Source organism: Sinocyclocheilus anshuiensis, unplaced genomic scaffold (assembly GCF_001515605.1).
Source record: "Sinocyclocheilus anshuiensis isolate Anshui unplaced genomic scaffold, SAMN03320099.WGS_v1.1 scaffold180, whole genome shotgun sequence".
In the NCBI taxonomy this organism is placed as follows: Eukaryota; Metazoa; Chordata; class Actinopteri; order Cypriniformes; family Cyprinidae; genus Sinocyclocheilus; species Sinocyclocheilus anshuiensis.
In genome coordinates, this window is record NW_015554093.1 from 935,077 (window position 1) to 946,791 (window position 11,715).

General features: G+C 34.8%; 2 protein-coding genes across 3 annotated transcripts in view; one reads left to right on the forward strand and one right to left on the reverse strand.

Moving 5' to 3' along the window:
• Window positions 1-3,860, forward strand: part of LOC107669370 (syntaxin-5-like) — a 9,347-nt gene extending 5,487 nt beyond the window's left edge. The window contains exons 4-11 of one of the 2 annotated variants that reach the window (XM_016461560.1): window positions 539-594; window positions 680-750; window positions 850-966; window positions 1,051-1,107; window positions 1,192-1,273; window positions 1,364-1,461; window positions 1,555-1,676; window positions 2,713-3,860. In XM_016461560.1, the coding sequence (XP_016317046.1) occupies window positions 539-594; window positions 680-750; window positions 850-966; window positions 1,051-1,107; window positions 1,192-1,273; window positions 1,364-1,461; window positions 1,555-1,676; window positions 2,713-2,872 (763 nt within the window). In that variant the 3' untranslated portion in view covers window positions 2,873-3,860. Of the gene's footprint in view, window positions 1-538; window positions 595-679; window positions 751-849; window positions 967-1,050; window positions 1,108-1,191; window positions 1,274-1,363; window positions 1,462-1,554; window positions 1,723-2,712 lie in introns of both variants that reach the window. The other variant, XM_016461562.1, reaches the window with a different exon arrangement.
• Window positions 3,861-4,065: 205 nt separating this feature from the next.
• Window positions 4,066-9,480, reverse strand: LOC107669308 (protein RD3-like). The gene is made up of 3 exons (XM_016461474.1): window positions 9,453-9,480; window positions 8,909-9,020; window positions 4,066-4,642 (listed from the first exon to the last, which is right to left on the reverse strand). Exons 1-3 carry the CDS (start codon window positions 9,478-9,480, stop codon window positions 4,312-4,314), a joined length of 471 nt encoding a protein of 156 aa, XP_016316960.1. The 3' UTR covers window positions 4,066-4,311.
• Between the last annotated feature and the right edge of the window lie 2,235 nt (window positions 9,481-11,715).

Consider the following 11,715-nt stretch of genomic DNA (forward strand, 5'->3'; position numbering starts at 1 on the left):
ATTTCGGGGGAAGGGTCCATAGACCCTCGTAATTGGCCCTTTGTTTAGGTGAGGGGGTGTTAGATATTATTTGTTAAATATAACAAATAGTTGTGTGTCTGATTGGTCTAAATGCTACAATATCATCAGATTGACGTTTTTGACATTGTTAAAAAAAAGTCATATTTTGAATGTATTTGTCAGTAAATGAATAGATTTGAACAAAAATAAATAAATAAAGACCATCATGTGATTGACCTAAACGTCAGACTTAAAATTTGTGAATCAACATTTAGCTGACTCCTGACTGCTGTTAGCTTTTGAAGCTTCACATACTTCAGTCTATTGTTTGTTTATTGTTGAAGATCGGATCAAATTTCATGACCAATTTCCTGGAAAATCCAGAGGGTTTACAGACTTTTTCCTGCAACTGTCTTAAATATTGACACAAGACACTGCATTTGACCTATAATTTATTCAGACCTACTTAAGCTTTAATGGTCTGTGTTATTTCATTGACTTGATCTCATGACAGATATTGACCGCATCTTATTAACAGGCGAATTGGAAGAGACCTCAGCAACACTTTTGCCAAATTGGAGAAGCTCACAATCCGTAAGTATCTCATCTCCCTCGCCATCTCACACATGTACCACTGTGGACAGTTTTGACGTGTAACTCAATCTGTTTTCACCTACAGTTGCCAAAAGAAAGTCCCTTTTTGATGACAAAGCAACTGAAATCGATGAACTCACTTACATTGTGAAACAGGTTAGGGTGATTGTTACTTCCCCTTTGCCAATGACACATTATTCGGTCTGCCCATCTCATACTGTAATCTGTTTCATAACTGTCTGTCTGTTCACTCAGGACATTAACAGTCTAAATAAGCAGATAGCTGGCCTGCAGGAAGTCGTTCGATCACGGAGTGGACAGAATGGCAGACATCTTCAGACACATTCCAACACCATCGTAGTCTCATTACAGGTATTAACCTCTGGCCTTAGTGCTCAATCACAAAGTAATGTCTAGTGGACTTGTGCTTGAAATTACACCGTTTTCTGTTTGTAGTCCAAACTGGCTTCGATGTCAAGTGACTTCAAGTCAGTCCTGGAAGTCAGAACAGAGGTAATTGATCTACTTTTTTAGTGTTAGATCCATCATGGTACAATTCTGTTTATGTATATTTTCTCGTGTTTTCTCTCGGTTTAGAACTTAAAACAGCAGAGAAGCAGGCAAGAGCAATTTTCTCAGACTCCTGTCTCATCCTCCTCTTTCCACACCAACAGCTTCAGTAAGAGCATCTCTACTTGTGAAAAAGCACACATTGTCCACCTTTAAACATTTACGTAGTTCTTTTTCCCTTTTGCTTGTCTTTCAACAGACAATTCGGTGCTTATGCAGGACGACTCCAAGAAGACGGATATATCTATAGATATGGACCTCAGCTCCAGTCAGCAGATGCAGTTAATCAATGAACGGGTATTGTTTGTTCACTGGCTGTTTTGTAATGGCACAGCTGCAGGGAAACTGATTCAAGTATGTTTGAATCTCTGTTGTCATGTGTTTGTTTAGGATTCATACATTCAGAACCGTGCAGACACTATGCAGAATATAGAGTCCACCATTGTGGAGCTCGGCTCCATATTTCAGCAGCTGGCTCATATGGTGAAAGAACAGGAAGAGACCGTACAGAGGTGAGGAACAAACTTCATGTCTGGAGGATCTTATTTGAGAGAAACTCTTAAGTGAAACTGAAACTGAAAAATAAATTAAGGGCTAAATAGAAATTAAAAAAAACAAAAACTAATGACGAAGCACATAATGGAATTACTGAAACAAACTAAAATCAAAATGAAATCTGAAAATATAAAAATAAAAGCTAATTCAAAATATTCATGAATAATAAATACTAGAGAATAAATAATACTAAAATAACTCTGATCTATACCCAGAAATGTAGGTCAAATTCAAACACCAGTCTTTATTTATTTATTTATTTATTTATTTTTGTTCCAATTTCTGTGTCTAATCAATAAGCAAATGTGTTTTTCCCCCATTTGCTTCCATTTGTGGTTTGGTCATCACTGTCTGTGACCATAATGAAAAGCTCTCTGCCATTGTAATCGGCTCTTTTACTGCCACAGTAACAGTTAGCGAGCAGTTCCTTCAGTAGTAAATGGAACCAGTTTCATAAAAAAAAAATATATATATTTTTTTTTCAATTGATTTGGTAGAATAATGGTTTGAGTTGCTTTGAATAGGCCAGCATCTTGACTCCAGTTAAACATCTTCACACATACACTACTACCATTTAAAAGTTTGGGGTCAGCAAGACTTTTTTTTAATTAATTAATACTTTTATTTTACAGCAATGCAATAGTTTTCTCAAAAGATTTCTGTTTCAAATAAATACTTTTCTTATTAATTTTATCAAAGAATACTGAAAAAAGTATCACGGTTTCCACAAAAATAGCAAAAATAACAGCAAAAGTGTTTTCAACATTGATAATAATAAGAAATGTTTCTTGAGCATCAAATCAGCATATTAAGAATGATTTCTGAAAGATCATGTGATGCTAAGCATTGGAGTAATGACTGCTGAAAATTCAGAGCATAAGATTGAAAACAAAATACATCTAACAGACCCCAAACTTTTAAAGGGTAGTGTTATTTACACTATGTATGAACAAACAGTAATTCCTTCCATTGAACTTCCCTCTTCCCTGACAGAATTGATGCTAATGTAGAGGACACTCAGCTGAACGTGGAGCTAGCGCACTCAGAGATACTCAAATATTTCCAGTCTGTGTCCAACAACCGCTGGCTGCTCATCAAGATGTTCCTAATCCTCATCATTTTTTTCATTGTCTTTGTGGTTTTCATGACCTGACGTCCACTCTTGAGAGGGGCAGATTTAAAAGGAATGAGAGGGGCTGTTCTCTCAGTCTTCTTTTTTCTCTTCTCTGCTCACTGGCCGGTGAGCTCTGTTTTAGTGATCGTTTTCCTCAAAATAGATGGCATTTAATATTTATAAGCCTCAATTCAATATAGGCAGAGCATTTGTCAGTTTGTAGTCGATTTACAACAGTTTGTCCATTTAAATTTCAATCTGATATGTTTCTGTATCTGTAGAGCAAACTCTTGGAAATGATTGTCCATAATTAGCTTTTCTAAATCACACAGATTGCAGAGATATCCTTAAGTAAAGCCAGCAATCGTCTCATGGATAAAGAACCACCATTTTAACAAATTCTGGGTGACTTTTGATTGGTATTAATCATAATACACCCCTTTAGTCATCATGTGTTCTGAGACCTTTTTATGCATTTGCATTTTTTCTCTCTGTTGTCTAAATATTATTTTAGAGAAGACTTTATGCAGGGATTTGTAACAGAATCCCTCTTATATTCTGCCTGCTGCAGTAGACCACCAAGCCATCTCAAATGACAGTAATGCTTCTACACGTTTATGGTGACTGACTAGAGGTTTTTAATGTGTATTCTTTCTAGTTTGGATTTTGGAATCGATTACCACTTTTGCACAACTTGTGAATACAGCTAGTTCAGCAGGTGAGAAATCCGTATTTGGAGCTAGTGAAATTTTCCAACTTTTGGCCATGAATCATGAAAGTTAAACAATTCAGACAGGATTTATTTTTAATTTCATTGGGTGTTTTAATCATCCTTCGTAAGCTTGTTTGTACACTGCGGTTCAGCTTGTCAGTATTTCTCTGTGTACGGTCTCAGGGGGTCCATGAGAATACTGCTTTCCAGATCTCAACGTAAATGGTGTTTTTTAGAGAATACACTCATTTGTGTTTAACTGGACTTTGAGATTGGGGGAAAGTCCCACCCCACCATTTGTGAAATGCATACTGTAAAATGAAAGAACTGAAAAAAAAAAAATGGAAATAGAAAATGTATGTTTTGTTGTAATGTCTGTTGCCGTTTTTCTTTTTTACAGTAGCATATGTAGTTACTGATTCATTAAAGTTCATGAGAGAATGAAGTTAATTTTGAAATAAATGAAAAGTGACATTTTAAAACTCTTTAATTCTTGCATTTGATAAATATGCCACATTTGAAGGAAGAGAAGAGTAGAAAAGGTTCATGATGATGAATCAGCAAGATCTTTATTAGCATCTAAGGTTCCATGAAGAACCTTTAATATCAATGGAACCTTTCCACACTCAATAAAAAGCTACAAAACTTTTACTGGGGCAGTACCCTTTCAAAAGGTACTAATATGTATCGTGTAGCTTAGGATACCAGCTTTGTACTTGTTTTTACCAGTTTGTACCTGGAGTTTCCTACTCCAAACATAGCTTGTTCAGGTCGGCGCGCTTTCTTCCACTACACTGATATCAGGCATGCTCCTGATCCTCCCGTTTCTGTGGATATTGTCTTCATTCTCATCGTCCTCCTCGGCTTGGTCCTCAGCGTCACGCCTGACTGTGACTCTACTCCACAGTGGGCTGATGCGGATCCGTGAGCGCAGGTTGATGACAGACATGCTCTTACCGCGGTTGGCCCGAGCCTCCAGTGCTCTCTCCCTGGCTTCCCCCTCCTCCGCCTCGTCCAGGAAGTTACACAGAACGGAACGGAACAGACGAGACACCTCAGTCACCTCTGGCTCTACCTCTGTCATCACTTTCCTCAGCCTAAACAAAAGTAGATTATTGCTCAAAGATATAGTTCCTTTTGGCTCAAGTTTTGTTTTAATCATGCATTCGTCCAACATTATTGTCCATACAAGTTATTCTGAATGTTTTGGAGTAACTTTACAACAGTTTGCCTTAACTAGCTGATGGCAAACTTTTGAGTGGTTTAAAACATACATAGATCTTTTCATGCAAAGGATTTGACAAAAATGTTGACCTGGTTTTAAATAGTACAATTTAAAACAATTGATATATTATTCAAAATTAAGGGGAAAAAAAGCTATTAAGACACTGTCTGGCTAACTTAGTGGAAAATGTCCTCTGATATGAAAACCGACATCACTATTAAAATTAGTTATAGTTATTAGTTGCAGATCACTTGATTTAAAGGGGTCATATGATGCTGCTAAAAAGAACATTATTTTCTGTATTTGGTGTAATGAAATGTGTTTATGCGGTTTAAAGTAAAAAAAAACACATTATTTTCCACATACAGGTGCATCTCAATAAATTAGAAAAATTGAAATCGCATCATATGACCCCTTAAATAATTTGTTGCTATAATGTAAATTTTTCAACGCAACAGTTTTGTTTTGTTGCAAGCCAATGTGAAATTTTTTTTTTTTTGGTATGATTTTGTATTTTTTATGTGTTTTCATGTCGTGCAGCTGATGAGGGAAGGTTACTACAGAAAAGGTAGGCTGTTGAATTTTTTTTTTTGTCAATTTAGCATTTCAGTAAAAATGTTTTGTTGCATTCCAATGTGATTTTTACTAGACCGTAACGTAATCAATTACATACATATTTCAGATAATGTAATCATTGATTACTTTTAGATTACTTTTGACCTAACTTGTTTATTACATTGATTTAAATAGGATAATCTAGTACCATACTGATATAAAAATGCAAAGAAAATGTATTCCATTTGTTGTTATTGACAACATGAAGTACATTAAACATTACATTATCAAGGTTTCCAAAACTGGGGTTCGTAAAGGACTTGCAGGGGGTTCGTGAGTTTAATGAAAAGCAGATAATTACAAATGTATATAAAATGTATCACAATGTGTCATATAAAAAAAAAAAAAAAACATTTTAAAATAATATCAATCAAAATAAAATACTCACTAAAAAATTTAATAATTTATTTGTTTACCTGCTTTTCAAGTGACCATTAACCAGTGTCAGAGAACAGTGAACATGCAAATGTGATACTTAATTGTTAAAATATTTATTTAAAAATCTCTGGGGTACTTCAAGTAAAGATATTAGCTGAAAGATGTTTGGCTGACAAAAAAAGTTGAGGAATTCTTGCATTACATGTGTTACATGAACTGCATTACATGAATTTGTGCATTTTAATGTGTTTGAAAGACAAAAGAGTTCCAAAGCTATAGTAATACATGGTTAAATAACCTACCGAGTGATAATTCAAATAAAACTGAATGTGTTCATTAGTAGTTGAAAATGCTGAAATGTTGAGAAAACACTTCTTAAAACGGAAATGATTTTTGTAAATCCAGTGTTCAAATGTTGTGTGCCCTCTCAATTTTCTGTGTAATTATAGCCACTCGACTAGTGACTGGTCTTTGTGTGAATGTCCACAAAATTGGAAGATTTTCTGAATAAGCGGAAGGCTATTTTAGACAGGAAAATTAAAAAGATGAAAAAGAAGAATTAGGGAGAATCAATAAATTATTGCTGTTGTGTGAATAATATGTAATCAATAAAAAAGTAACTGTAGTCTGATTCAGAGTATTTTAAAATGTAATTTAATCTAATTACAAGTACTTAATTTTTGCAATATGATTACGTAATCCAGATCACATGTAATCAGTTACTACCCTGCTCTGCGTGTCGCTAAGGATGGGAGGAAATATGTTAGTCTGCTTAAACACTTTTAAAGTAAGTTAAACAGTAGCCACGAAACGTTTGTTCTAAGCCCATATCAGTGCTGGATAGATTAGTTGCAATTTGTAGTCTGTTAATGATTCCAAATTACATAACAAAAATTGTAGATAGTAATGTTACACATTTGAGGTAATATAATTAGACTACTTTTTGATTACTTTTGACTTAACTCGTTCATCACATTGATTTAAATAAAATTAAAAAAAGGCAGAGTTGAACCAACTCCAGGACAAGTACCCTAATGTTTAGCCTAATAACTTCACGCATACCAAACCCATCTTTTCTAGGCAAGTACCAGATATGGGTATCATGTCATATACTTTATACATGGTATCACATCATGTCAGTACTTTAATACAACTCAGTTTGTATTTAATGTGATCACAATTTAATAAAACACAACAACGAGCAACTGAAGGTGAACTATAAAGTCTATTGCGAGTTGAAACACTCTGAAAAAACACTCCTGTTATAAACACTGAAGGTGTCTACACTGTGAAATTAATCTCTAACTTAGGCTACACTGTACGTATATCAGCACTTTGTTCTTTATGATGAGAGAAATCGTGAGAGTGCAGAATTCAGTCAGCAGGCGTGCACACTGAAGAAGTCTCCGGCGTTTCAGCGATGACTCATCTGAACGCCTCTGATTGGCCAGATGATACGCAGTTCGGCGTACATATAATACACACCTACTCCACACCCAAACACAACCTTACACAAACCTGTGTAATTTTTTTTTCTGTGAAACAAAAGTTAAACGTGTCCAGAATAGTTATCATAGTTTTAGTGACAATAACATCAATTATAAACCAAGTATGAAAAATGTCCAGAGTTTTCATGTTATTAGATTTTTAACAAAAATGTAATTTGTACCAAGGGGGCATTTTGCCCCACAGGTAAGTTAAAATGCCCCCACAGGTGGGGTAAAATGCCCTCAGTCTGGCAAAGCTATTTACTTTATACATTTACAGCAAAATCAGAGTACAGGCAGGTTTAGCTTAAAATGAAAAAGAATATAATCAATAATTATGCATTACAAAATTAAAAATATTATTAGCTGAGGACTGGTGGGCGGGTGCACTGGGCAGAATACATTCTAGTACAATTTGTGCACGTTTTGGCCTCATACAATTTAAAGTACTACACAGAATAAATTTTTCCAAGGCCAGGTTATCTGAAATATTTCCTAATATTGAAGACAGATGTGACAGATGTCATGCTTCTTTGTGCAATTTGAGTCATATGTTTTTTACTTGTCCTATGTTGCAAAATTTTTGGGTCAGTTATTTTACAACTATGTCTAAAGTGTTAAAAGTTACTTGATGTTTGCCCCGCTATAGCAATCTTTGGGATACCAAAAATTTGGTCTCAGTTTAATTAAAAACAACTGGATATTATATCCTTTACTTCTTTGTTAGCTAGGCGCCGTATTCTGCTCCACTGGAAATCTAATAAGCCCCCAACAACCTCCCAATGGCTAGTGGATACCATGTTTTTTTTTTTTTTTGAAACTGGAAAAAGTAAGATGTTCTGGGAAAAGTAATTTCTTCAATAAATGCCGTGTCCCTTTATAGCTTACTTCAAGTCTCTTATTATTCTACCTCCTGGTTAATATATGATAATGTATATATATATTGTATTAAGTATATGTTGTATTTTATCTATTTTGTATTACAATGACTACTATTTTCTATAATTAGTTGTATTATTTATTTTATGATCGTTTTGTAGTTATTTTATTTATTTACATTTTTTCCCCGTTCTAATTCTTTCTTTTTTTCTCTCTTTTTTTAATTGGTTATGTATTATGTTTGGGTTTGGTCTTAAAATGTTAAAAAAATTTGTCATCTATTTTCTAAAAGTTTGAACATAAAAATATTATTAGCTGATGCTAACTAGCTAGCTAACTTGCTACCTGATGCTAACTTGAGGTCATTTTTAAATATAAAGTCCAAATATTTTTATTCAACTAACTACAATACATTTGATGGATAAACAAAGGATTTGAGGTTCAGAACAGAGTAACTACAGTAATTAAGCCGTGCCCCTGGGGGCATTTTACCCCAAAGACTAGTTTTGAAAAAAAAGAATTGTCATTCTGAAAATATAATTAGGCTATATTTTTCTTAAATAACATGTACTCTTTATCTACAGGCCTTACTATTCTCATATCATATATAATTGTGATGTTCTACAAAACAATAAGCTTTAAAATACTTTTACCGACAGAAGTTTCTTCTTAAAAATCACTTAAAGTAACGTTAACCGATCATTGACAAACCGCATGTTGCGGTCTCTGAGATCTAGCATTGTTAACCAAAGTCTAGCCTGCTACTGACATAGGCCTACCTGAGAACGAGGGGACCGCATTGCGAGGGAGAGACCTTGGCACACAGATCCTGAAGCTCCAGTATCTCCCCAGCTGGTGGTTCTGGGAGAACACTGATGACCAGAGGAACATCTGAAATGGTAAAGAACTTGTAAGTGAACGAAAAACCAAACATACAGTGATTATTTGTGCACCAAAGCCCATTGATTTCAGAAAAAGGTCCACTCTAGTCCCAAAATATGTCATAAATTATAAAAGGCACATAAATTACATATGGTTCAAGATTTATGGCACTTACCTTCTCCTAAATGTGCAAAGGGTTGGTTATATTCCCACTGGACCTTTCCATCAAATTAGTCTGAAATATTTATGTAGGACCGCACGTGTATTTACCACATGGCAGTTAGTTCTGTCCTCAACACCAGATAAAGAGCTAAAGATAATCCCTTATTATTATAATCTACAGCAGAGCCACATTTCAGTGGTTCATCACTGGGAAAGGAAAAAACAATTTAGTCAAAGTAAACTATCCTTCCAAACATACAAACCAATTTGAACGCAAACTGTGCTGGTCGATGTCCAGCTTAGTCATTCTGATGAAATACTCTGTATTAATAGGATTATTCCTTTTAAGGGTTACACAACAGAATTAGATCCCAATCCTGTCTCAACAAACACTGCTAAGGCCCCCTGCTGTCCATTTGTAGGCGGACAAAATATGAAATCAGATTAGTAACAGAGAAAATACAAAATCTTATTTGCAGTTCTCATGTTTCAGACATGTCTGAAACCTTATTCATCCCATTTCCCTTGAAGAAACTGAAGTTGTAGAAGAGTATGACATAATGCTAATATTTGTCAGAACTTGACTTTCAAGCAGAAGAAGCTGGAGATCAAAGTTAAAAATTGATTTAATTTCTTGTCTTGTTATGATCCTAATACCAGTGAACTTCTCACTTTTATTCTTTGGCCTCCTGTCTCCTCACTCTTGTTAAAAGCCCAGGGAAATTGCTAGGATTAGATTAATGTGTAATGTAAGAGTTCTTAAGTACTGGTGTTCAGGGAAGAGCTGCCACTCAGCATGTATCTCTCAGTCTATAGGAATCAGAAAAAAGCCAACTCAGCTCGATTTTTCCCAATGATTTTGATATTCCTGTCATATCTGAACAAGTCCAGGAATGTGTGTTTTTAATGGATAAGAAATGGAGACCTTCTAAATTATCCATGGTTTAAAAAAAGGTTTATTTTTAATGCTTTTTATTTTTTTCTTATTCAAAATGTGCATATAGCAGTGGTTTCGTTTGCTTGACTGCTCAAAAATCATTTTAAAAACCACAATGAAAATACTTTTTTATTATTGAAAAGCTTTTCTTAATGGGACACAAGATTCAGTCCACATTCCCTTCTTCATTCTCATCTGCTTTTTTTTTCACATCCACTTCCATCTCTGCAAATTCAGTTCCTGCTAAAATACCCTTCCATTAGATTTCAATCAATTTTGCCGTTTTAAACCAGTGATTCCTCTCCCATCCGTTCTTCAAACACTCTGTTAGGCATTATCACATTGCTTTCTACAGTTACAGTTGCTAGTATGTCTCTGTCATATTTTATCTTTAAATGTTTCAGTGTGGCCTTTAATGTGAAAATGATATCAAAACACATTAGGAAAAGGAAACTAGTAACTTCAACCCAAGAAAAAAGAACTGTGTTTTTAAGAATTAATCTGTCATGAAATGAGTGACAGATCTTATCTGGAGGGAAGTGATCTCTCTAAACATTTTTTTAACAGATAATTTAACAGGAAAATTATTCGTACAACATTTTCTCTGTAATTCAAAGGATGGAATAAGAAATGATTGAAAATTGGATTTGGATTTAATGCATTATTATTATTATTATTATTACACCCAATTCTCCAAACAAATAAATGTCTCTGCTTATTGATAAATGTTTATTGTAACTAATGTGACTAATGTGACTTTAAAATATTAGAAATGAGGAATTATCAAAAAACAAACAGACACTCCCACATATACTAAATGATATAAAAATCTTTTAAATAATTTTAAATTAAATAATCTAAATTTAATTATTCAGTTGTTCATTTTTTTACAATCCTTTTAAACTTTTTCACATAACCTTATTATTGTCTCCACCAGACTTACAAACAAACATCCCTTCCTTCCTGATCAGATTTTATATTTATCCCCAGTATGTTGTCGCCATAAATCTCTCATATGCATCTGCTCAGGGCGCGGCTCTGATTTGTCCCGGCTTGCCTTTGAGCAATACAAATCCTCCACTGCTTGTGGAGCCCAGCCAAGAATTTGAGAAGGTGATCCAGAACCTCTCTCACAAATTACACTGCGGGATCAAAGTGGGTATAAAAGTCTATTTAGAGAGTGCAAAATGAATCAAAGTCCCGGTGTAGATGTGTCAGATGGCATATGAGGTCTATATCTATGTACGTTGTTTGAGAAACAGAAGTCAGACTTGACAGCGCAGCAGATTGATTGGTACTGAGGTGTACGTTTGCTGTTACCTACACTATTCAAGTGTGTTGGGCAGAAATCATTCTCCCTGAGAGAGAAATAGACAGAGAGGCCTTAAAGGGGTCATATGATGCGATTTCAAGTTTTCCTTTCTCTTTGGAGTGTTACAAGCTGTTCGTGAATAGATAAGATCCCTAAAGTTGCAAAGACTAAAGTCTCAAACCCAAAGAGATATTCTTTATAAAAGTTAAGACTCGTCCATGCCTTCCTAAAACGCCTCGTTTAAACACGCCCCCACATGTCTATGTCACGATGTGGGAAGATTTGCATAACGC